The following is a 27,425-nucleotide window of genomic DNA, read 5'->3' on the forward strand; positions in this document are numbered from 1 at the left end:
GCTCCCTCACTATCCAAGTTGTTATCTGAATCTCTGACGTCTGGTGAATTCCCAGCTCCGTACAAGTCAGCCCATGTTCGCCCCATCCACAAGCGCGGTGATAGGTCGGTCTCCTCCAACTACAGACCAATATCACTGCTCCCCCATATGTCAAAGTTACTTGAGCACATAGTGCATGATCAACTCATACGCTACATCCAGAATGCACCACCCGCACTGCAACATCTCCCTGCAGAGCAATTCGCCTACCGCAGAGGCCACTCCTGCGAAGACTTGCTGACTTGTGTTACCAACGATTGGATGCTTGCCTTGGACAAGGGTGACTACGTAGTGGCTGCCTTCCTTGATATGTCAAAGGCCTTTGACACTGTCAACCACAACATGTTACTTCAAGAACTACTTGAGATTGGTATTGGCGGAGTCGCTCTGCAATGGTTTCACAGCTACCTTACAAACAGACAACAGTGCGTGGTCACTAAGACTCAACAAGGGCAACCATACACAAGCAACAGAGGCGTTCCACAAGGCTCTGTTTTAGGGCCGTTTCTATTTAACTTGTCCGTGAGGAAACTCCCCGCTGTGCCCAAACACTGCAAAGCCCGTCAATACGCAGATGATGTGTCTTTATACAGGGCGGGGAAGAATGTCCAGAACTTATGCAAAGACCTCACAGAGGACATCATCAAAGTAAAGGAATTCTTGGCAACGAGAGGTCTTATGTTGAACTCCTCGAAAACCCAGCTTGTTGTGTTCAGGCCAAAGTCGAAACCTCTTGACCCCGATGTCAACGTTCAGATTGAAGATGTCACCATCACCCCTAGTGCACACGTGAAATACCTCGGTATAGTTCTTGACGAACATCTCTCCTTTGGAGTTCACATTGCACAATTAGAACGTAAAATAGGCTGTAAGTTAGGAATGTTTAGAAAGGTCCGAGACCATTTAACGATCGATGCTAAGAGGGCTTTCTACATCTGTTCCATTCAGTCCATACTTGAGTATGGGTCTAATTTAGGCCTTGACGGATTATGCTAATATTTTCGTGAAATTATGCTTTTCGCATTGCTGAAAAAATGGCCGAATTATGCTATTTTTATGCTAAAAGTTATCATATTATGCCGCATCATGCTCACATATGCTGCTATATGAGTGCTAATGTATAATTATGATGGTTCTGCGCAAAATAACAGGGGAATTTTTTGTAGAGGACGTTGTACTGTAGTAGCAAAAGATCAACGGGGTCAACGCACCGTCCGACCTACATGTACATGTATATATGTAGCTACGACCGTCACTGATTGTAGTGGACTGGACATGTTATCAAGGGAGTCGTAAACCTACGACTTCCTGGCGCATCTACTTGTACTTGTACTTGTAAAACATGTACAACTGTATGGAATTTGATGCGAACAGTCGGATTATTCCAATTTATGCGATTCGTATGCAATTTGCCTCGAATTATGCGCTTATTCGATTTTGGTAGGAATTATGCGAAAAATTATGCTAGCATAATCCGTCAAGGCCTAGTCTAATTCCTTTGCTCACTGCCTTTCTGCCTCCCTCCATGACCGTGTTGTCCGACTTAGTAATAGAGCGCTGCGTATTGTATTTTGCATGCCCCGCCTATCTGATGTCTCCCTTGTTCTTGCCCGCTACCATATCATTCCCTTGTCTGTCAGGTACCAATTCAAGCTGTACGTTCTAACGTACCGTGCGCTTCATGATCTGGCTAGTGTCTTTGTTGCTAACTGTTTCTGTCTCCGCTCTAATTCTACCTGCACTAGTTCTCGCACCCGCTCTCAAGTGTCCTCTTCCCTTGCTCTTCCGACAGCCAAACGTCGCTATGGTTTATTTTCTGTCACTTTCCTTGGCTCTGACCGCTGGAATGCCCTCCCAGCGGAGGTCCGCTCAAGTTCTTCCTTGCATACCTTCCGTAATTCTGTTCTTCATTTTTTAGGGTACCCTGTCAAAAGGCCTTAGGCCTGTGGGGATTGCCCTATCAAAAATTTAATAAGGCCAAAACAAAAAATAGGCTTGTTTCCGGTCGGCAACCCCTCAAAAAGGAGACTCGGTCGGCCGGAATGAAACTTTTTTTGAATACTTTTTTTGGTTCCTCAATCGTTGTGGTATTGATGGACAAGAGCACCTACATACACATGTACATTGTACATAATATCATGGCAAGGATCAATGTCAAAGTAACAGTTGACTGACTCACTGTTCTTGTACAGCATGTGGTGTATTCCTGTTTTCGTACATCCTGAGAAATCAAGCAAACAGTTCGAGTCCTTTCAGCTCCGTTATTCTAGCTCGTATCGACCCCATAGGTTTTCGAGCCGACAGCTGAAAATCTCTGCTACCTTGTAGGTGTTTCGATTGTGGAATTCGGTTGAGATTTGACTGAGTTATGACTCGTTGAGTGCACTTGCACACATGGCATTGCCACCGTTTGTATACATTTGGGACCAAAAAAAGTTTCAGAATTATTATTTGGGAAAAAGTGGCCCGGTCGGGCGACCGGAAACAAGGTCATTATTTGTTTTGGCCTAATAATAATAATAATAATAATCACCTAAATCAAAGTGCATGTAACCATGATAACCATGATAACCCCACTGGGGGTATCATCATGGAGTACTAAAAACCTTTCTCGCGCCACTCCCTAGACCGGGCCCTGGCGATCATGGTTTCGATATCAGACTTTCTTTACTCACGGAACGCGAGCACCAGCATTTGCAGAAAGCGTGAAGGAGGAAAGCCTTTTCCGCGTTTCCGGTCATTGTACATGACACTATAGAGAGTATAGTGTACTTTTGCTATCACCCAGGCCAGGGGAGCTCCGGAGTCAGACGTCAAGTGTGTCATAGCTGAGCATCTATACTGTATTGTGCACAGTAATGTAGGTCTACTACATGTACCGGTACTAGCAAGAGTACATAAACGGTTTATGTACTCTTGGTACTAGTAGTAGTAGGAGTACATACGGATGATGACTGTAGTCTAGATCTACATGTAGGAATACGGGTGGCTGGAACGGTCAGAAACGATGTAGGGTGTACGTGTAGGTTCCCCATGGCCCAAGATACACAACACCCCCCCCCCCCGGATTGGGGGTTATGTACTCTTGGTTTCGTTGGCAAGGCAATTCAGGTCAGGCCTGTTGTACGAGTGAAGGGTAGGGCTGATTTACGCACGCTTGCGCATATACAGTCAACTTCGCTTATAACGACACTCGGCGGGGCATCAAAAAGGTGTCCTTATTCGCGAAGTGTCGTTATACCCGAAGTCTCATTATATGTATTACAGTGGGATGGGACTTTGCTCTGGGCATGGAAGTTCTGTCGATATTCGCGAATTGTCGTTATATCCGCAGTCGTTATTAGCGAAGTTGACGGTATACGCTCATAATATGGTATCGCTGGACCAGGTCAAATTTGGGGCCAGCATATCAAGGACGGCTGTGAATTGAGAGACGAACCTCAGCCAGCTGTAAATCCCCATAATATGCGGCGATAATGCCCCCCCCCCCCCCCCCCCGACACTCGCTACTTCTGAATCTAGGAACCAGGGAGTCAAAGAATACCGGCATTTTACGACTCCCTGCTATGAACATAGTCCAATAGCAAAAATTATTAAGATTCAGATTTCTGCTATCTGTTCACACGGCAGTAGACGACACACTTCAATACTCCACTGGAAGACCACAATGGGAAATATCACGACAAATCAACATGGCTGAAATGACAACAGCTACACAGCAGTATACTGTACAAGTACTATAGACTATAGTGTGTTAACCTCACAGGAAAAAAAAATTAACTCCGCAATCCTGACCAAGTTGGCAAAGCGCATGCCATTGCGGTACAAACAAAGAGTACAGGTTGCACAATTGCAGGGGAAAAAAAGAAAGAAAAAAGATCAAAGGTCAAAGAGCTCACAGCATTTTGCTGAAATGGGGAGGGGTGTGGGAGGTCATCAAGCGGTCAACACTAAACATATACCTTGCCATGAAGCAGCTTTGCAGTGCCTGCCCAGCAAGCAACCACTAGCACGTGCACAGTACACTCACCGAAAACAACAAAGGGGCAATACAAACAACAACATTGGGACCGTCAAACTCGACTTCTCTACTACTAGTAGCGGCAGTGGTGCTGAAGACTCATTGAAGCATACCGACTGCTACCTGCACCATTCATGTGAAACAACGGTGATTTGAACGACATCATCACATGCTCTGTATTGAGTGTCACACCAGCGATGGTGATGTCACTCGATACACTCAATACACCCGAAATAAGGATGAAATGATGTAATGAAATACCCTCTCTACGTGGATGTCAGAATAGTCCGAGAAAAAACCATGCCATGGTGTCCAACAACCATGAAAGAGATGGATGGCTTAGCATGAATTCATTAAAAAAAGGGGTAAGAGTTCGAGAGAACTCTGCTTGTGACGACGACAGCCAATCGATGCCATGGGCATTCACAGCACTATGTTAGTGTAGACAGCCGGGGTGGCCCACTCTATCGGCGGTCTGCATTCGTGGAGGCCCAGCACTAGCATCTAGCCAGGAAGCTCACCTCGAGTCGGTACCAAAGAAACGATCACCAAAGTTGCCTGCACATCGGAGATGGGGACAAGACAGAGAGGACGGTTTGTTAAAATCAGGCCGGGTGCAAGTCATGTAGAGGAGATGGCTTCAAATAGAAAATAGGTTGCAAACCGGAGCGGTCTCAATATTCACTTTCTCTCTTGGTATTTTGATTAGAAAACATATGTCACAGTGAGACTACGGTGTGTTTTACTCAGAGCCAAAATTTCATTCCTCTGCGGTGACCAGAAGCGCCATACAAAGCAGGTGAGTTTTTGATGTGTTGCTTCGCACTGCGACTTGAGTTTTACGTCTTTCAAAACATCAACTTCTTGTCGCAGGTAAACAGCGGCTTGCCACTCGCCAATAAAGCACCTTATACCAATGAAAACTAATGGAAGCACACACAAGGCTTATTATTACTCTGTACTGGCTGTCGTGGAGCGATAGCAATTACCTAATTTCAGAACTCAGAGTGAATTTGACATGCACTCTAAAACCTTTCCAGTTTGGAGTCACCTCTGATTTGAAGCGAAAAATTGGGCAACTTGGAGGCAATGGGCCAACACAAAGGAGTGGCTCAGTTCGATTGACTCTGGCCTCAGAGCAAACTTCAACATGCCAGTTTCCTTCCACAAACATATCTCGAGTGAACAGTCCACACTGATGATCGGTTTGAGTCTATACAAATTTGGCTGTCAAACCGTACCGGCATCGAACCGTCCCCTCTACATGCTGCATGCGCACATCATCATGTCACGCATGCATGCTTCCAGTTTTACCACTTCCGGTGCGCGCACACGTACTGGATTGCAGTGTAGAGCATGCATGCACATGCGCACATACAAATCAATGGGAGCGCAAGTGGCGTCAAGTGACTACACGTGGTTTTCGTTGCAGCATACTGTTCTTTGTTACTAGTATTCGAAGAGAAGATTTGTCGAGATGTCGGAACGTCCAGACAAACGTTTGCGAGCAGCAGCCGGCAGTACTTCACGTCTTACTGCAAAGGAGTTACATGTATGATGTGTGCGTTGCTGTGTCAGCTTCATTTAATTCTGGTGAGAAGCGTCGTTGGCTTGATGCCTGCTTCAAGCCTGATTCCAATTTCGTATTTCCACCTCATTCCGAGTATGGCTTCCAGCGGAGCTTGAGTGGAGCTGGCTGAGCCAGTATCCTTGGCTGAGATATTCCAAGAAGGAAAACGGGGGGGGGGGGGGGGGGGGGGGGTCTGCTTGTCATGTGTGCTGTTTGGAGAAGGCAAGGACAGGCGCAGTCAGCTGGTGACAACAGCCATGACAAACATGAGCCAGACCACTTCTGCACCGCCAAGGCACGCTGCACTGGACAAACACAGTTTAGCCGTGTCAGACCAGGCAAACTTTCCGTCCACTTTTACTGGTCACAATGCGGACATCCGTCAGCAGCTGGTATCTGTCGACCAGCAACGCAAGAAAGAGAAACGGGCAGAATCTGTATGACTGTCATTGTGCAAACAATTTTGTTTCGTGGCAGACACAATATTGCACTCCGAGGACATCGTGAACCAGGTACACGCTCATCCGATCCACTCGTTGACCAAACTGTCAACAGGGGAAACTTCCTGGCGCTACTCCATCTCCTAGCAGCCAACGGCTGCAGTGCGTTATCCAATCATTTCAGTGGAGCACATCGTACATCTTACCTGTAATGTGGTATGTGTACAAGCACTCAGCATACACACTCCATATGACATTCTATGTTTCTGTAGATCTCTACGCTATGCGGCACACAGGCAGTACACACGGTATGTACACGGCAGATTGGGCAAGCACGTTCGTTGTCGTCTTCCAGCCTGCGTTGTGAATACCATCAGGCAAAGATACCCGGGCCAAGTCCTGCACCACCTCAGCCTTCTCAGGACACCAGCAATCCAGAACGAGGTTATCGACTGCATTGGTGAGTGCATTCATACCCAGCTTGTGTCTGAAGTATTATCAGCGGGAATTTATTCCATGCTGGCTGATAAAGGAGCTGATATTTCCAACGTTGAGCAGCTGCCCGTTGTGATACGCTATGTTGATGCCAAAAGCGCTCCAACTGAAGAATTCTTCGGATTTCTGAAGTGCCCGCAGACAACGGGAGAGGCTATTGCCAAGAATATACTGGACTTTGTAACAAACATTGGCTCGCAGCCACCCAAGACCAGAGAGCAGGGGTATGATGGTGCTGCCAATATGTCTGGCCGTGTCAGAGGAGCAGCTGCCATCATTAAGCAGACGTGTCTGAAGGCCCACTGTGTTCACTGCAGAGCACACATCTTGAACCTGTGCGTGATCAGTGCCTGCAACGTTACTGGCATTGCTCATATGTGGGTTGTCCTGAAGGAAGTGTGCTTCTTCTTTGACAACAGTCCCAAGCGCTCTCACCGCCTGGCAGAAGTGATTTCTAGTACTGTTCCTGACAGCAACAAGGAGAAACTTGTCAGTCTCTGCAAGGCGAGGTGGATTGCTCGGATAGACGCCTTGACCACGTTTCATGACCTCTTTGCTGCAGTTGTGAAAACTCTGCAGTTAATCAGCGATACTGACGGCGGTATAGAATAGTCTGCGTAAAACCAGTCGAAGGCAACACCCCTCTTCAATGCAGTCAGCAGTTTCGACTTCTTGTTTGCTTTCACAGCTGCACGGAAGAGCCTCGCACACCTGAGGACTTAAACCGTCAGCCTGCAAAAGAGTTCTGGCACCGACCTCTGTACAGCATTTGGCCACGTTTCGACAGTTGTGACCACTTGGCGCGAGCTACGAGGTACTGATACGGATGATGGGTTGACGAAGACACATCGCAAGTGGTTCGCCGCAGCCAAGGAGACTGCGTCTACTGTTGGTGCTGAGCCACAGCTGCCACGATCTAACAGGAGAGGCCTGGCTGCGTCGGAGAACGTCGAGCAATATTACTGACGGACCGTTGATACTGCTCATTTGCCACCTGAAGGACCGCTTCGTAACCACTGAGGAGTATGTCAGCTCAAGCCTCAGCCTGGTCCCTTCAGTAATCGTCAAGTCTGATGCCACAGTCATCACTATGGTGGAGCAACATGGCCTTGATCTCCCTGATGGCCACGAGAAACAATATGTCCTGGAAGCTGAAGTTCAGCAGTGGCGGCTGAAGTGGCAGAAGGCTGATATTTGCCCAGAAACTCCCCATGCAACTCTCCAAGATGCCAGCATTCTTTCCGGAATGTTTTTGAATGTTGTGGCAGCCCTGAGGATCTTCTGCACCCTGCCCATCACAACCTGTGAGCGTGAGCGTTCTGTCAGTGCGCTGCGGCGCCTGAAGACTTTTCTGCGCTCCACAACTGGACAGGATCGGCTGTCCTCACTGACACTGATGCACGTCCACTATTCCCGCAGTGTCAGCATCGACCAGGTGCTAGATCTGGTTGCCTCACGCAATCCAAGAAGAATGGCCTTGATTGATATCCTTGCTGCTCAGGACACCGCGGCATAATTCCACACGTGCGGCGCCGCCAGCAATTATTAATTATTATTTCATCCGCAAGATTTGCAACGGAACCGCGCATGACACTTCCTGATGTTCTCACTCTTGTCACTTATTGTTCACACTGTTCACACTGTTGTGTATTACATTCTGTTTTCTCACTAGCACCGATGGTTTCAACTTCTCTCTTTAATTCTCGGTTTCGCATAGCTTGTAGCGGCATACCTATGTATCTATGTTGTGTGCGACCCTGACTGCTCGCTTTTACATTTCTTTGTTGTTAGTTTACACCTGGACAGTGCATTGGTTCTGGTTAGACTGTGTCCTTTATTACTGATGCTTTCCGCTTTATGTCTTTGTTTCACCTGTGTTCCAGTGTGAAAAGGTGAAAGTACTTTGGAAAACTCACCTAAAGATTGCCGCTCTTTCTTAGTTTGTTGATTAATCAGAGCCTCAATAATTCTTAGGTAACATAGGTTGGTTTGCACCAAGCTGCTGCACAGTGCATGCAAACACTTGTACTGGAAGTAAGACAATCAGTGCAAGATTAACCGGAACACCATAACTTTGACTTTCATGCACATTTGTGATGTCATGAATTTACCACTTGTGGTGCACTATTTCATGTCTCATGACCTTCCAAAGCAGCCCGAAAACTGCCACGCTACGCTCGAGGCCCGTACAGAAATAACAACTCACCAATGCCAGGGATGATGTGGAACTTTTCGTTGACGATCTTGTCGACGGCCGTTGTAACAACTTGGACTTTGGGGAAAGCGTACGCTACGTTATGCACACCTATTGGCATGGGCAAACAACAGTCAACAAGTGACATACATTCAGTCTCACAATCCAGTCCAGGGCATAGCTTAGAGGATTTCATTTAGCTCGGACAAATGTCCTTCCGTTTTGAAATCTGTCCGGACATGCCCGGACATCTCCCCTTTCGCTTTCCAGAAGACATTCTACAAGACTATCTGCATTCCTGGTCAGTGAAAGAGTGACAAATAAAAGATGACATCTTCCTCTCAAGAACGAACAACTGCACTAGCAGTCCAACCCATCGATTCCAGTGCAAAGTCGACACCAACGGTCGAAAGTGTGAATTGACTGTACTTAAGTAGCAACAACGCATTGCTACAGGCGGATCAAGTACATATAGTGAAGTCTACGCCTGAGACTACGGTGTACGTGTTAGTTGTACGATATGCAAGTCACATTTGGCACGAAGCTCCGAAGAAAGCCCAACTCCGCATAAAAAGGTCGAAAGGTCGCTGCTCTTTTTTACTTTTTCGACCGGACACTATGTCCGGTGAAATTGAAAACGTCCAGCCAGTGGCCGAAAAGGGCCGGAAAATGTCCGATGTCCGACCGTTAATCTATGCCCTGCAGTCTATGTGTTCCAGTACCAGCAACATGCCTAGTTCTCACACACAATGGCAAATTAATCATGCTTGGAAATAGAGGAAGCTTACGTCAGGTTGATTTTTGAAGAGGGGCGACAGGAAAAGTTTGTCAATAGTGCAAGAGTCCATGAACCCCTGATGCAATAAAACCTGTCAAGGTGACCACTCGGATAAGGTGACCACTTGGATAAGGCGACCACTCGGATAAGGTGACCACCTTCCCCATAGGACCAGTACAACCAGGGATAAATGATGATATTTCTAGTCACATGACCCTGGATAAGGAGACCATCTGCACACAGTGGCCACATTTCGAAGATCTCCTGAGTGGTCGCCTTATACTTGTACAGGTTTCACTGTGGTTGTATCAATCTGCATCGCTGTACACATATGGAGTACAGTATGACAACGGAGCTGGCCAGCTGGCATTCTATACAACTGCATAAAGAACTAGCACATTGGACTACTGGTATCCAGTGTCTGCCAGCATGCATGCAATGTGTCCTGCATGGGGACAGCAAGAATATCGAGAAGTCCAACCATTCAGTGTACAGTGGCGCTTTCGATTTCGAAGAGAGCGGCCAAAAACTTGAAGGGGTAGCAAGGCCATGCAATGTCGCTTTAGCTATAATCCCGTTAGCAACCATTTTGTCGAGAACTACCGTTCATGAATATTTCTTATGCATACAAATTTACTGAGTGTTCACGTCTTACTTGATTTCTGTAGTTTCAGTCTGCAACTTCGTCGCCTTTCTCCCAGTCTAAGGGGCCGTTTACATGAGAAAAATAAGCCTGGGTGTATTCACCTCGGGCTTATTTTTCAACTGTTTACATGACGGTTGTACGGGGCAGAGTCCAGGTGGGTGACTGCGAGTTCTGAGCGCATTTTATTAATTTTTTCAAATCGCACAAGAATGCAGCGGAAGTTTTTAAAGTATGGTGAAATTTGGATCAACAAGTGCTTGCTCACGCTTCTACTGCCTTTCCGATTGTCACTTATTTTTTCGAAAAGGCGAAGCCGTCACTGAACGAAAAATCAGAAGAAAAAGTGCCAAGAAAAGAAACAAAAGAGACACACTGCCTACGGCGAAATCATCTCAGGTTCACAAGGCAAAAACGAAAAAATACGGAAAAATCGCTTGTAAGCCCAGGGCTTATTTTCTTGACCGTTTACATGAGAAGATAAGCCCAAAGGTTTGGATAAGCTCGGGGGGTCAGGGGTAGGGCTAGTTCAGCTCAGGGCGAGCTGAATAAGCCCGCCACGCCATGTAAACGCGCGCTCTAGAATGACTGATCGAGGCGGGCTTATCGTACGCCCAGGGTTAAATAAGCCCGGGCATATTTCTATCATATAAACGGCCCCTAACTCAGTACAGTCTTTCCATTATCTGACAGTGCTGCTCTCACCTCTAGTTAAGTGCAAGCACCCTCCGCCAGATGCACAAACTACATTTCTAAAGACTCTTCAATTTATTTCTTCTTCGCGTTCACTGTCGTTCTGCAGTGTATTCATTTATTTCCCTTTCTTTCTACCTTGTGCTAGACGTGCTCCATGTAACCGCCATCTTGGTTTCTATGGCATCACAGTGCACCTGACCACGCAATCGCTGCGCGGCTCAGGCCCAAATAGGTCTGTGTGCGCAGCGTCGCGATTTATTCGGCCTCGTCAAGTGCGCTGCACAGTGCGCTTGCTTCGAGCACCGCTGTTTTCGGAGCGTACACATAATGCGTCTCTCTTCTCTCTCCGGTGTTTTTGGGTCACCTTGTATTGGTTGTTCTGCTTTATAACTTGACTTGGCCTTGGTGAATCGACAATGGTGTTTAGTGTTCTGGTAATGTAAGCGTGTGCATATTGGACAATGATTGCAAGGTCTTCCGAAATCAATACGACTTTGACACATCTCACCTTGCTCAGCTGCAATGAGCGAGGCAAACACCAGATTCTCCTGCTGCACGCCATGATCCTGAGCACCAGTATAAAAGTCATTTGCACAGAGCAAACAAACAACAACAGCAGCAGCAACAACAACAACAACAACAACAACAACAACAACAACAACAACAACAGCAGCAGCAGCAGCAGCAGCAGCAGCAGCGAGTTGGACAGAAGTGACATGTTCATCACTAGTACACTATTTGCACAAACATACATGTGCACCTACACTTGCACAGACCCCCCCCCCCCCCACACACACACACTATGTGCACACACGACTAGCACGGAGCTGTACCGTACTCAAGAGTACAACAGTAATACAGAACTCCTGCACAGAAGAACGAAGGGCAAAACGAGTGTATTATAGTAACAAACCAAAGTCGCAGAACGAGCACAAGTAAAGCAGCTCAGCTCTTACCAGAAGAACCCGGATTGCCATGAGAGCTGCACACAGACACACGAAACAGAATGCAAAGTGAAGATTTCAAATGCTGAACTAGCAAATGCTGCACAGGGCATAGCATTCTGTCTTTGATCTTCCAGAAGAAGAAAAAGTGTGAAGGGCAACGTTCAATAAATGACAAGCTGGCCACTAGCGCCAACGCGGTTTGTACTGTGAGTGATTGCATTAATGCTGCTATTCACAACTACACAGCTGACGGCATTGTGATACTCAATGGCACGCAGGCCAAACCTGGTGAGTAGAAAGCAAGACCTAACAGAAGACAACATGTCTATGGTCACGCCACACAGCACAGCACTACACTACACACTGACCAGCTGCTCCAGTTGCTAACGTCGCATCCATCAGCACAACAAACGAATCGGCCACGTCGTCAGGTAGCCGGTAGTAGTGAAGCTGGAAACAGACAGACAGACAGACACACAGCACAAAGCAGAGCAAGATGGTGAGACAGCCAGGTGCCACGGCATTGACAGAAAAAGAACAGACACTATTTCGTGTTAGGATGGATTGCCTCACTGGATCTACAGAGAGAATGCCTGAAACACGTAGTACAGTGCTGCTCAATGAAATCTGATCGCTTGAGTCAAGTCTGCACCGGGGGCTGCGCAGCCCTAGACCTGCAAACACTGGGCTGCAAAATGGTGCAAGGCGCACACTTGAGTGACACGACCGGATTCCATTGAGCAGCACGATCACATGGGGCAGTATAGATCTTTCAGGGCAAGACGATCCGGGTGCACCTTTGCACGGCCCACACAACCAGCAGGATCAGAACATGGCATGTTATGACCAAGCATGCACTGAGAAGGAATCGTCGAAAGTTCTATTAGATGTCGCTCAAATGTATAATTTTAAAACATGCCGCTCATTTTTGAAGTATTGGAGTAGGGCTGGTTGATAATAATATTCCAAAAGTCATAGAACAAAATGGACTTTGAAACGGACAATGGAATACACGGTGAGAAATGCGTCATGGCCATCTATCGGTGTTTGTTCGGCTAGATAGTGAGAAGAGAAGGTACCTGACTGAACAGTGAGATTGTCGGGGATACACAACATTGTCAACACTCTACCGCTAACAAAGATTACCTCTGGTTCCCCTGACTCCTCACTGGTCTGGATGAGTATCTTGCCCAGTTCAACGTTCCGACACACGGATTGCAATGCAGGCTCCATTGTCTCCCCGGCACGCAGGATAGATACACCGCACACCTGAAAAAAAGCCAGCAGTCAAACAAAGCCAGCAGTCAGATGTACACACAACAACACAACATGCTGCACACAAGTAGACTGCCTCCCATCAAGAAGAGGTTTGTGCTGAGAAGTAGAAACCTTGAAAAGAAAGCGTCTTCTTTCTCAATAAAGCACAATACAACAATGCAATTATTTACATCCATTATGTGTTCACTCAGTGCGAATATCATAAGCAATTGTACCTGTGCTTTAATGTGACGCACAGTTGCTTATTAGAAGAAAGGAATTGAATACTCAAGTCCTGCTGTACTGTACTGTGCTGTGCTGTGCTGTGCTGTGCTGTGCTGTGCTGTGCTGTACCGTACTGTACCGTACTGGATGGTTTCATGATTACCACAGAGAGCACAATCAGCCAGGCTAGCCGTGGACTATGCCGCGTATATCCTGCACGAATGCAGTGACGTTGTTCAACAAAATTCAGCTGGTGAAATGATTGCCCAGCCCAGTAGCTATGATGTCAGACTTCCGTAATTCCAAAACACACTCCCAACTAGTGCAATGATTATGCAGTGCACACCCCTGACTACATAGGTTGAATGATGGCTAGCTCAAAGCTTACCTTGCCGTTGAACTCCTTTCCCGGATAGCTTGCACCTTCGCCAAGCTGCATATCTTTATCCTGCACCAAAGCAAGCCAAGGTTCACAAGCAGAAACATGTACTGACGACGATGCTGAGAAAAGAGGCCACTCCGTACATCGGTATCGGTAACACTGTTGGTCATGTTGCTACTTCGCATGAACTGAGTACTGAACAACTTGGGAATAGTGTCGTAAACAATCATCAGTCACAACGAGACAAGTTTTAGTTCAAGGAGGAAGTCTCACTGCATCTCTATGCATGGCATTAACAGACTTTGACTATCGCGCATACATGAACTTGTACACCATAAAACACAGGTGTTCCACATCAGAAGCCACAGCGTACCAATCGCTACTACAGTACTGCGGTATTCTATTCTTTTCGCTCTCCTACGGCATGGATTGCTTCAGTGGGATGGCATAGATGTAGCTTGGATGCTATAAGGTGTGAGTGCGCAGAACATACTCGAAACCCGGAGAACTGGTGTATTCAGAATGTGCAGGTCGGACAAAAAAATATCGCCTTGGCTCCCAAATCATGAGACAAATATGATGATCAGCCAATCAGATTGGTAGCGTACGCTTCTCGTTGGCTGAATATTTGAAATAAACGAGAAGCATTGTTCTTTTGAATGACTAACATCTGCGATGCGTGTTTTTTGTGTTTTTTTCTATTTCTTTATCATGGTAATGACACAGAAGGCCGCGCAGGCGTTAAAAAGCGCTTGCGCAGTTTGAATCAGTCTCTTTTTTCATTTTTGTCTTGCATTGCAAGGGTACTGCTGAAGTTTATTTTTGCAAAAAAATTCTTTCAAGGTTTTCATCATGGCACCAGGTCCATGCCGAGGTCGAGGTCAAAGTCAGCAAGTGTGGAGATCCCCTCGCAGGACGAGGTGGAATTGAGGATGCGCTTGCTGGAACGCCAGGTCCTTCGGCTAGAAGGGAGGAGACACCGCCGGTCGGCCTCACCCTCTTTCTCGTCGTCCTCGTCTTCGTCATCATCATCATCATCATCATCATCATCATCATCCGACTCCTCATCGTCACCAGCGCGCGTCCTGGGGAGGAGGAGGACATCGGTCAAGTCCTCGGCGAGAAAACACGCAAAGTCAGTGCCGGATAAGCAACTGAAACGTACCAGCTACCAGCAGCAGTATGAGTGTATCACCATGGTCGCCGATCGCCTGCAACAGTATGAGTGTATCACCATGGTCGCTGATCGCCTGGAGCAGGCGAAAACTTATGTTAAATCCGGGAAAACCAAGGTGCTGGGGAGTATCGGAAAAGCGCAGGCCAATCTAGAGGACAGGTTGGAGTGGCTGGTGATTGCAGACCGCCACGGGCACGACACCGCCACGAGATATGCTGAGGGTGACGGCCTGACGGAGCTGCTGGTCAACGCTGGCAAAAGAAAACGCCTCCGAACGGCGATAGAAGCATTACAGACGAGCGTGAAGGCCTCTGTGATTGTGAAGGACAAGCAGGCGCACTTTCGGACCGCCAGCGCTCCAAGATCAGCTGGCGCTTGGAGTGCTGGCCAGCAATCTAGCCAGGTCGCAGCAGCTGCAGTGCCACTGTATGCATGCGGGCGTTGGTTCAAAACCTTCATCGGCTAGCAGGCTAAGATGAGAACAGGACCAGCCAAGCGCGATCTAGCCACTACAGCACATGCATACAACAAGAGACTAATACACATGCACGTACCGTGAACGGGAGGAACGTCAGCACCTTCTCCAGCAGCAAGCGCATCAACCTCTTCGAGTAGAAGATGAATTCGTCACGCCTCGTGGCTTGATTCCTAATTTGCGAAAAGCAAGGCAACACGGCCAATATTCAAAAAGTTCATCTTCTGCCAATCAAGCGCCTAAGCCAAGCACACACATGTACTCTTGCTACTGTAAGACATGTATATATATAATGAGGAAGTAAATCTAACGCTTTAACGGATGACATTTCTTCGTTATAATAAGATCCGTTGAAGCCATACTGCTTCATATATGTTGTGTGTGGATATGCCGGAATACTGCAAGGTCGTTAAACATATCTTCTCGTTAACCTATGAATTTTGGACAATCGTTAAATTTGCGACTCGTTATAATAACATGTCTTACAGTATTACCTGATAATGGTATGTAGTCCACGCACTTGATTAGTGCTCTCCAAGACGCACACGGAGTCAGGCAGCTTCTCGCCACACTGCGTCGAACGCAACTTCGACCTGTACCAGCACACGCACATGCACGCACGCACACACACCACACACACACACACACACGCGCGCGCGCGCGCGCACACAGGCACATACACACACACACACACACACACACACACACACAGGTGACAGCACACTGACATATTAGCGTTTGGAAACAGGCGCTAGCATGAGATACAAACACATCTGAGAATACAGAGATTCCTTAAAAACCGAAGAAGAAGAAAAAGGTTCATACAACTGTTGTTGTGAGTGCACAATTGATCTTATTTATTGCTATCATACAATTGTTTCAATAGCACAGATCTCATCAATGTTGTGAGAGTACTGAGTAGCTAGAACCTGTGCATAGCACTCTTTTACACAGTCATAACAGTACAGTACTGTCGGTCGCCGAAGAACTGGGGGGTCAGCCTCCTAGCCTAGACTGTTCCTATTTTCATGTATTACAGTCTATGCATGGTTGAGTCACCCCGTATACATTGGGATGCTGTGCTTGGTAAAATTCTAGCCTGATCGTTCTTCGGCGCTACCCGACAGGACTGTAGTGACTACTTGATATGAAGTAGAGAAAAAACCCACGACAGGTGCAACCACCACGAATACTATAATAGCGAGACAACGTGCTCTTGTAAAATGTGAGTACTGATCACAGCCGTACATTGACACTGCCACTCACCGAAGTTTGAAGCCACGCTGGATACGGCAGGTCAGGCAAAACAGAGAAAGAAAGAAAGAAAGAAAGAAAGAAAGACACGAGACAGACAGACAGACAGACAGAAGCAACAGAACAGAATAGTCACACAGTCAGATACTGTAAGACATGTATATATAACAAGGAAGTAAATCTAACGCTTTAACGGATGACATTTCTTCGTTATAATAAGATCCGTTGAAGCCATACTGCTTCATATATGTTGTGTGTGGATATGCCGGAATACTGCAAGGTCGTTAAACATATCTTCTCGTTAACCTATGAATTTTGGACAATCGTTAAATTTGCGACTCGTTATAATAACATGTCTTACAGTACAATACAATTGATCACAGCGCACATAACTTAAGGAATAACCAGTCATGCCCCCCCCCCCCCCCATATAGAGCTATTGCCCATCTACAACATGGCCATACGGGGCAGCCATGTTGGCTACAACTGCAGTTGATCCCCGCAGCACCAATAGGTCACATGACAAAGATGTGAAACCACTCTGGAGTCTGGACACAATGCACATAGCCATAGTCACGATCACCCAGACACATACACATTCACCAGAGGTGGCAGTGGAGCTTGGGCAAGGGAAAGCCTGCAGCTGTACATGTACATACATAGCTACCAGTACTCACAACATTTAGCTGTTTACGAACATGTCGCACGATCAGATCGAGAGCAACAAGATTCTCAGCACCTGTCACAACACAACATATGACAAAGCAACACATGTTGAAAAGCAGTGGGCATCGCAAAATCAATCAATCAGGCAAAAAAATGAACACAGAACAAAAGCAATCCTGGAGGAACTGACCTCGTGGCACGACAATGTCTGCATAGGCCATGCTGGGTGCGATGTGCTGCTCAAACGCCTGGGCAGAAGTAAACAGCAAAAGCAAATACAAAAAAAAGACAGCAATGTATTATATCCTTTACCAATTTTGACAGACCACATCATAAAAGCGGAGGTGTGCAGGTGAACTAAGAAGTCGAGGCTACAACACAGTACGCATGCAGCACTTACGGGCTTCACAAAGCTATTGTACTGTTTCAGGACACCCTGAAGCTCTCGGCCTCGCTCCTTGATGTCTCTGCGCAGCCTATACAACATACAGGCACACATACATGTACACGTACGTGCAGACAATCTGAGCACTGAGCAGCAAAAGCCTCTGTTGTAAAAACACATGCCTCATAGTTGCCAATTCCTTTCAAAGAGAAAAAAAAGATAGATCAATGATGGTCACTGCTCCGAGCACTCAAGCATTCCTCATACTTGTACACTTAGAAGATGACAGGACTCAGTAAAGACCAGCACGACACCCACGCCCGCACACAAGTGGGAACGCAAGAACAATGAGAAACCGCTCAGCCAGCCACTACGCGCAGGCCTAGCTGCATGAACGCCACAGGCCGCACAAGCACAACTACTAACCTCCGCGCCAACCGAATGTCGGAGTCGGTGTCAACGAACACTTTCAAGTCCATCAGCTGGACAGAGGAGGAAGAGAAGTACAAGTCCAAACATGCCCATCACATTAGAAACAGCAGGGCAAGGATCAGCGCCTTCAGAATCACAGCTGTAAACAACCTTGAATGAAGTACGAATTCGAGTTCCGAGGTCTTTTCCCTTCGGTACTGACCCTAATATTTCTGTAAATGAGAACAACGGAGGGAATCGGACAGTATCCGCCTGAAAAGTAGTGGTGAAACGAATATACCGAATATTCGAATGTTCGTTCGGTTTGTCACATTCGAACGAATATTTCTCATGGCGAATATTCGCTAACCGGGTATGCAGAGTTTTTTTTTACCGGGCGACTTCAAACTTCCGTAACTTCGCGAATACTTGACCGAACCGCTTCATCGAAAGTTCCATCGGCATTAGAAAACTCTCAGCTGTCGTCTCGAAGCAACCCGGACGCGATCCGAGGTCCTAGAATGGAGTTATGGCGGTCGAACGAAAAATCACGTCTTGAGCTGTTTTTTGAGCGTGTAAAATGCACTTCAGCTGGGGATTTTGTGAAAATTGACCTAGAAATGGTGGAGAAATATGTGCCTTCGTTTGTCATGCCTAATAATAGTGACAATATCCAATAAAATGACTGAGAGGAGGGCGTGTGATGTCATCCGTGTTAATGAAAGAATATTCGTTCGTTCGTTCGTTAAGCTAAAGAATATTCGGCTACTGGGTTTTGATATTCGTTTCACCACTACTGAAAAGAATAAAGTAAATTAGAACTTGCTTGCTCGTTGGTACTATCACATACATGTACATGTATACACATGTGCGTACGTGCGCATACATCTATCATATATCATGTACCATGTATACGCCCATACACACACACACACACACACACACACACACACACACACACACACACACACACACACACACACACACACACACACACACATACACACACACACACATACACACACACACGCACGCACGCACGCGCGCACGCACCCACACACGCGTGAGCGCACACCCAAGCACACACGCATGCACGAGCGCACACACACATACATACCTAAACACCCAAACACATGAATGTACTTGTATCCAATGCACATGGACATACCTCAACAAGATCTGCTCTGGCAAATGCCATGATGCCTTCAAAGATGATAACATTGGCACCATACATGGTTTTCTGCAATGACAAAAAAAGATTATTGTACACGTGGCATTATTGAACCCAATCTTTGGACAGCTAGCAATTTCGATCCCGTAACGTCTCATCAACAGGGACTATATCTCTCTCTCTCTCTCTCTCTCTCTCTCTCTCTCTCTCTCTCTCTCTCTCTCTCTCTCTCTCTCTCTCTCTCTCTCTCTCTCTCTCTCTCTCTCTCTCTCATTAGATTATGTCAATACTTGGACCATGTGGTTAAAGTGAAGGGGATTTCATTGAGCAGCAGCATACCATACACTGCATACAGTCCTACAAGAGCACTCAGCCGTCGTGTTCTAGAGCTGGGGCGTCTAAGCAAATCCTGTCTGCAGGTTGTACGGCGAGTTCTTCGTACAAGCATCACCCACTTCGCAATCCATCCATACCGATTCAGGGATGAATTTATCCTGTATCGCATCGCAGTTTGCTATGCAAAATCGATCTACTGCTACTCAAAAGTCACCGTGACTCGCAGAAAACTGCGATACATACAGACTATCCATGCTTAGCCTGCGCTATGAAGTAACATGCATACAGTGCAATGTAGGTGGTGCAAGATACTCTCAATCTGTGCGCATATATATGCTTCAGTCGGTTTTTTTGCAAATGGGCTTTCAGGCAGCACTCTCAAGAAGGACAATCTGGTAAACACCCAACCTTCAAAGAAAAAATGCTAATCAAGATCAAAGACTGCTAGACAATTGTGATTTTGTATAGCAGAAACTACTATGCAAAAATATGACAGTAAATTCATCCCTGCGATTTTACCTTACAGTGTAGAAGTCAGCTCCAGACAAGAGCAGTGAGCTGGTTCGCGACCCTACTAAACAGTACACTCTGGCTCTTACACTGTATGACCTTAGCTGCACTTGACCATACGGTTGCCATTTTACTGGCTGTAAGTCAAGGTGGGGCGCTCTTGCAAGACGGGTACTCACGTGAGATGGTCACTCTCGTGGTACTCACAGTACATTCAGACACTAACAGATTGATGAAAGACATACATCTACTCAATTGTGTATAGGCGTGTAATAAACGGTATAGAAACTGTGGTACAGCACAGACACACTTACACTGATTTTCTCCCTGCCGTGTGTGGTGAAGTTATAGATAGGGACCTGCAGAGCAGAGCCAGTGGTCAAACACGCAAAGGCATTAACCCCAAAACACTGGCAGCAGTGGTTAACACACAAAGTATTAACCCTTTACTATCCGTGCGCACTTGAATCGACATCTAGAGATCGATGGACATGCATACACTAAAACATTCGTAACTTGATCGATTCTTGCCGGAATTTAAAAAACTAAGTATCGAGGAAGAAGCCGAGCTCAGCTTTCCATTGCATCAATCAGTGAAGAGCTGCGATGTCGCATTCCAAAGGTATTACGCTCTACATTTCAGCCATGGCAAAAGTCGAATTTCTTTCCGAGTGACTGACCTTGAGCGGGAAATTCCCCCTCTCCTGACATGCTGAGCCACTTTGGCATGCTTGAGCACGTGGGCAGCATGAAAAGAAACTCAAGAAAAAAATGTGGCATGTTTACGGTGAAGGAGCGAGAAATGGCTGGCGAGGAGAGAATTTCCTCGTACATCCAGTGATGGGGTGTATTTGAAGCTCCCTGGCGCTGGATATGTGATCTCGGTAGTGTCCTGTTTGAGCTGAATGTACGCAGCTCGTGGAGAGCTTTCCAGAATGTCCAAGATTGTGAAAATTGGTTGATTAGAACCGAAGATATTCTCAGAATAAGCAACACAGTCAGAACAATCAGAAGAAGCTATTTCTCTCCACCAGAAGGAAATGCTGCGGTGTGCAAAGACTCCAAGTGTCGTCTTCCTGGAACCACAGAAGGTGTTACTCAGCTTTGTATGCTTAATGACGTTTCCTCTAAAGGAGACAGCTTTTTCAAGCATGCGTTCGTGCATATTTTGCTGGCTTTTGGGGGCGTCATGCAAATGGAAACATGCCGAAATGAAAATTCCAACATGAATTTTCCCAGCGCGCATCAGTACTGACGTACATCCCAGTCACATTGACTGCAGGGGTCCACAAATTAGTACTCAAAAGTGTCGCATGCCCCAAAATGCGACTCGAACTGCAGTTTTCTGTGAAAGCCTGAACACACGTTTGGGCACGCATGATCCGCAAGAGTACCGCGTACACGCGCCAGTTATGAAGACGGCTAGACGGATTTAGTCCCAGAAGTGCAACACTTTTGCCGTACTGGAATTGCCAGTGCTAGCCTGATAGAGAAGGTTGGCATCCTTTCAGCCGTGTTGTTCAGCGAGCGATCTGCAAATCCCGTGCAAATCCCATGTGTTAATTCAACCTGGCAACGGAACTTGAGCCCACTAGCAGTGGCAAGACCAATAGTGGAAGTAAAAGCAGTACAGCCACGAGTACTGGAGTGCGTGGCAGCAGAGTCCGCAGAAGCAGCAACAGCAACTGGAGAAGACAAGACAGATCTTGCGTTCCAATCAGGAAACCTAACAGTTGGTTGTGGAAGGTGATGTTCCATTTAAGCTGCCATTTAGCCACTGGAGTTTCCCCGGATGTTGTTCCGCCGACCGCTCTGCGGTCGCTTTATAATTCATCATTCCAAGGAAGAAGCAGCCAGACTGCATTTGACTTTCAGTGCAGCATGACTGAATCTGGAGGTGGGTTGCAGTCATGTGTCTCTCAGCTGGACACGAACTGGTGCTCAGTTAGAATGCGGCTCTGATGCACCATTGATCCTTGCTGATGTGGCGTGGGAAATGAAGAACACAATTGTTGGCTTCATGGAGGTTCTCAGCAAGCAAGGATACCAGCAGTTACTATTCCCCACTTGTGCTTGCATGGCCAGGCCTTCTACTGCAGAGTCCGAGCATCCAGTAAGCTCTGGGAACACCGTTCTCAGTGGTCGGCGAGTCATTTACCTGCACTTCGAGATTACGCCAGGATCGTCTGAAGGAGTGCAGTAGTCCAGCAGAGGTTCTGGTACGCTCATCGTGGGTATTGCTCACCGGCTTGTGCAAGGAGGATTTCTTGACGACGTAGGAGTCGGACAGGAACTCAGCTATGACCTTAAAGGCTACGTGCGCTACACGCAAAGAGAGGGTCGTTGTTCCGAGGTCCTTCTGGCCCTGGCTCCGTAGGGACGTGCCATTTATCCCAGCTCAGGTGAGTCGTGAAGATTTCTTGCACTGTCTCGTAAGGTTCCAGCTTACATTTTACATGTCAAGCTGGTAGAATAGAATAGATACCGTATTATCTCCATTATAAGCCCAGCGCTTTTCAACCAGTCCGGACCCTGGGCTTATATTGGAGACTGGGCTTCTACTAGAGACTAGGCTTATAATTTTTCAACCACCTGGCACATGTACATTGCCTATTATTTTTCATTATATCAGTAGCAGAAAGTTTCCCAGCAGGTACCGGGATTGCAGTTTTGTGCTTCCTGGTACACTGAGTCTGTACTTAAGACCTCGGGGATCACAGACTTTTACCACAGCATGTGTTTATGTGATATTAAACATGCATGAACATGATTCATACGGTTCTCCATTATAAGCCCTGCGCTTATATTGAAGACTGCGCTTGTATATCGTCGAAGCCCTCTTGGAGTGCGCTTATAATAGACACTGGGCTTCTACACGAGACTTCGCTTGTAATAGAGATAATACGGTACTTTAGTTGTGATATCTACACCATCATGAATAACCTCAGGTACACATTATTTGGCTGCTGTTAAACGGCCTTCAGCAATATCAATGAGTACACGCACACTCACACACGCACACAAGTGCACATGCATACCTGTACATTCTTGCCCTCCTTCAGTTTCTTCAACGTCTCGACCAGTAGATCGATATCAAATGAATCTGCAAGCAAGGTCCCCGAAACAAGGGCAATGCTCCCATAAGTAGCCAATCAAACCTAGAATATTCAAAAGTCACATACAAGATGAGGACAAAGGACAATCCCCCTACCCCTGTACTACTTCAAATTAAATATACACAATGCAATGTGCTTGGAAATGGACCTATCCACAGTCGCATAATCGCACAATGTGCAACTACTTACGCCCAGGGACATTTGCTTTACTGTCAAATAGCTACCAAAGCCAGCTCAAGTAGCAATGGAAATGTACATGCCACTCACCAGGATGATCAAAATTGTAAGAATTGTTGGCCGCTTGCACCAGTTCTTCCTCATTTAGAACCTGTACATGTGCACAGGCAGAAATACATGTACAGTCACACCAAGCACAGTAAGGAGGAGCACACATCACGATATTGTAGATAGGTGTCACCCTGTTGTACATAGCAATACACAGAACCATACACACACACACACACACACACACACACACACACACACACACACACACTCACGCACGCTCGCACGCACACCATGCCGCAGCCCATGACCGCCTCAACTCAGGCTGCAAATGATGCGACCCGACACATCAGAACACAAAACATTTGCTGTGGCGGAATCTCAACGGCATTCGCAATCATGCACTGCACTGTGTACTGGGCCTGTGCTTTCGCCCATACCATGGGCGCTCACATGGAGGTGGGCGAGAAAACAGAAAAATAATGTTGACATGCAGGACCTGGGTAGCGGGTGTTATACTGGGTGGGTGATAAAGTGTGATAGTACGGGCCTTTGCGGTAGTACCTTGTAGAAGCAGTCCATGGAGAGAAGGGTGACCCAGGGTACCTGGAGAGCCTCAATGATTCGGTTGGCAACCGTTGTTTTTCCCGAGGCAGAGCCGCCACACAGGCCTGGGCAAAATCACAAGTTATAGGTGCAGCGGCAGAAACAGGATGAACACAATATTCCAATGAAGCATGCTTTAAAATAACTTCAAATAAGAGTTACGTTCACGAATTGTGCACTGTGCTGGGGACAGGGCCAACAACCCAGAGTCAACACCAGTCTCATTGTGTCCTCTCGGAGAGTGGAACTGTGATATGAAGTGCACTGCAATCAGTAAACCAGTATAAGACACGTGCTCACATACTTTGCGTAGAAGCACGTGCAAATACACGGAATACTTTTTTTAAATTTAAAGTACTAGTAATTTCGTGAGTCCAGCCCGAGTTCCGGTAGGGAACCTCACCGTGATAGTACGTGTAGTGGCTTACCAATGATGAACGCGTTGCCTGCATGACCATGGCTGTCGTACCACGGAGGACGTCCTGGTCAACAGAACAGAGAAAGTATGCCAGTGCACTAGTCACACGTACAGGAGTTGAAGTAAAAGATGCCGAGACAGACACTACACTCTCTACAGTCAGTTCAATCAGTATATTATGCTATGCATGAACCTCAGCAGCACCACTGTAGACTCTAGCACCATGGCATCGACACATGACTACACCTTCAATGAAAGCAAGTACAGACATGAGATGTCACACATGACTGCACCTACGTTACACGAGTATGAATGCACAGGTATGAGATGTCACACGTGACTATACTACATCATTTTCGAGCCTGGCTTTGGAAAATTCACTTTCATTGCTATCAGGTTCTGCCTCATTTTCTCTGTGCTGCGCTGACGAGTCCACAAAGGACGAAACAGTTCTGTCCGCAGATTGAGTAATTTTATTCATTACAATTTGATGCCAATTGACTGAGTTCTTCCTTCTATGTGAATAGAATGGCTGAGAACAATGCAACGTCGACCCGGGAGTTGCCTAGAAAGGCCAACCAGCAGCATGAGTTGATGCTGGCCATGCAATCGGGAGCTGCTGCAAGCGGCAGCTGTTGTTTTTCCCTGTCACACACTGCAATGTAAGACGGATCCTTTCTCCACGTCGACTTGCTTCTATCATTCCTAGTTTCGCCTTAGGAACACGCCTCAACACAAAGGCAAGTGAAAATTCCACAGTCAAGCACAGCACATACCACGCGTGTAGACTATACGATTGCGATGGGTCTTCTTTGGCGAGTCCGGGCGCACCGCGAGCAAGTTTTCATCGCTGCTGCCACTGTACGGGAAAGGTTGTCACACAAAAGAGTATACAAACCAGTGTAATTGGGTCAATCACAGGCAAAGAAGCGAGAACTATGAAGTAGCAAGTGCAGTAGTACGATTCTATCGTGATCTGTATGCTACGAAATAGTGGTAACGACCTCAGCGATAATAGTGATGTCAAGTGTCGAGTAATGTCGGCGTGAAAAGCGCGATCTCCAGCGTGGGGAGCAGCCTACTTCCTTGCGATACATTAAAAAATGAGACAGTGTTACTCAATGAAATCCGATCGCGTGAGCGTGACTTGCGCCCTCCGCCAGTTCACATCCCAGTGCTCGAGGGTCTACAGTTGTAGGGCTACACGGCGCCCGGCGCGGCATTGACTCACTTGATCGGATTTCATTCCGCAGCACTGTACAAGACTTTGTATTCCTGTTCCACTTACGCCATCAGTTGGGCCACAGCCAGCTAAAATACCGGTATGTGAAAAGATTTCAACTTTTATTTTATACCAGAAAATTGTCACTTTGCTCGCCAGCTACTTGAACTAGTACGCCAAACAAGTGTGAGAATAAAGTTCGATAAGATGCTGATCGCCACAGGTTGATGAATGAAGCACAGCATGAACGCGCTCGACAGAAACAGTTTTTCATCCCTTCATGTCTCAAAAATTTAATCCCCAAAGACATGTTTTAGCTGAACGCGGCTCAGCTACATATTTTCGGGGTGTGTTAGCCACACCGGAGTCTAAGCCGCACCCCCCCCCCCCCCCCCCCCGCCTTTTCGGGTCCAAAATTCATATTTTGTTGGCATTCGGTCTATAAGCCGCATGTCAGCCGCACATCAGACTGAATTTCTGCCGTGCTTCTCACCTTTATGATCATTGGTAACGTCTTGTAGTCCCACGCCCATTAAAATTTAATTAGTTCGCCAAAAAATCAAAGGTTGTCTCACTCAGAACTGACAACATGTAGAGGCTTCTCACTAGTACAATGATTGATGGATTGCAGTACATGAAAAATAGTCGCATGACAGTTGACACCATACAAGCATCATATGGTTGAAGTGCTGTAGCGCTCGTCGATTCACATCCAGCATTCGGAGTTTAAGCCGCAGAGGCGGTTTTTGAGTTTTTTTAATACTTTTCAAAGTGCGGCTTACACCCTGGAAAAATGGTAATTGGTGAAGTCGAAAATAAACAACGCCAGTAGAGATGTACATGTGGTGTGGTGAGGTGTAGGGTACATGTACATGTAGCAAAATTCACTTTACTCTTTTTTTTCACTCTCCGATGATGCCCCCTCCCCCCCCCCCCCCCACACACACACTTGGGCGAAAATTTGGCTTCAGATGAGTTTTGGATTGTAGGGGCACTGTAAACAAGAACAGTAAGTAAGCACTACTACTTGACTCACAAACTTCACCCTTTGTGAGCACAATTGTACTTCTACCCAAGCAAAGATGAGATTAGGCAGACAAAAGAAGCCACGCGAAAATGGTGCAACACGACTAGAAAAAGAAGTAGAAGAAAGAAAATAAAGTCGGTACAGCCAGTCACCAGTTACCTGTCAATATCATCAACAGAGAGCATATCAGTACCAGCGTTACTCATTGTGCTGCTCCGACGTGAACAGACAGCGCCCAAATCGAAAACAGACCCCGCCAAGTTCAACTTCTCATCGAATGGAGACTAGCCAATAGGTATGCAGAAAGTCAGTGCCCAAATCACTATGCAGCTGGCTTTCAAGCAACTACAAACTGTTGAAAATCCTGACCAAGGGACAAACAATATGTACCATGCCAGCTCAATGAATGATGACGAAATAAGTACGGAGCTGGTTGTTTACATAGTCATTACGATTTTATCATTCATTATCCAACCTCCACTGACTGAGTTGACTCGGACAGGTGTGATTGCAGCAAGGGCTGCAGGATAAGTGCAAGACTTAGGTCTTCACCACTTGCACTGGGCTTCCACAATATCACCCAAGTCTTCTACTTCGACGTCTTTGCATTTTTTGATACTGTTGTCTTTGCATGCATAAAAAAAGAGGAAAAGACATTCACGATTCGAACTCAAACAAAAACACGTGCTGGACCATGAATGCCCGCTCGATCGAGCTCAGATCATGAGCTCATACATCA

General features: G+C 46.7%; 1 protein-coding gene across 1 annotated transcript; it reads right to left on the reverse strand.

The window, feature by feature from the left end:
* Nucleotides 1-3,694: 3,694 nt before the first annotated feature.
* Nucleotides 3,695-27,322, reverse strand: LOC135815645 (uridine-cytidine kinase-like 1). Its single transcript, XM_065328968.1, has 22 exons — nt 26,846-27,322; nt 25,214-25,296; nt 24,448-24,501; nt 23,978-24,084; nt 23,456-23,516; nt 23,111-23,175; nt 20,387-20,431; nt 19,224-19,295; nt 18,071-18,126; nt 17,660-17,735; nt 17,450-17,507; nt 17,271-17,332; nt 16,606-16,622; nt 15,834-15,932; nt 15,419-15,512; nt 13,694-13,753; nt 12,970-13,092; nt 12,192-12,273; nt 11,833-11,858; nt 11,385-11,442; nt 8,772-8,870; nt 3,695-4,618 (listed from the first exon to the last, which is right to left on the reverse strand). The coding sequence occupies exons 1-22, from the start codon at nt 26,890-26,892 to the stop codon at nt 4,578-4,580; spliced, it is 1,485 nt and encodes a 494-aa protein (XP_065185040.1). The 5' UTR covers nt 26,893-27,322; the 3' UTR covers nt 3,695-4,577.
* Nucleotides 27,323-27,425: the final 103 nt, after the last annotated feature.

This window comes from Sycon ciliatum, chromosome 4, assembly GCF_964019385.1.
Source record: "Sycon ciliatum chromosome 4, ocSycCili1.1, whole genome shotgun sequence".
In the NCBI taxonomy this organism is placed as follows: domain Eukaryota; kingdom Metazoa; phylum Porifera; class Calcarea; order Leucosolenida; family Sycettidae; genus Sycon; species Sycon ciliatum.

Coding starts and splice junctions, on each gene's coding strand:
- LOC135815645 (XM_065328968.1), bottom strand. CDS start 26,892: ATGAGTAACGCTGGTACTGATATGCTCTCTGTTGATGATATTGACAG. Junction 17,333..17,449: donor AGACATTGTCGTGCCACGAG/GTCAGTTCCTCC, acceptor GTGTTGTGACAG/GTGCTGAGAATCTTGTTGCT. Junction 13,754..15,418: donor TGACGTTCCTCCCGTTCACG/GTACGTGCATGT, acceptor GCTTTGGTGCAG/GATAAAGATATGCAGCTTGG.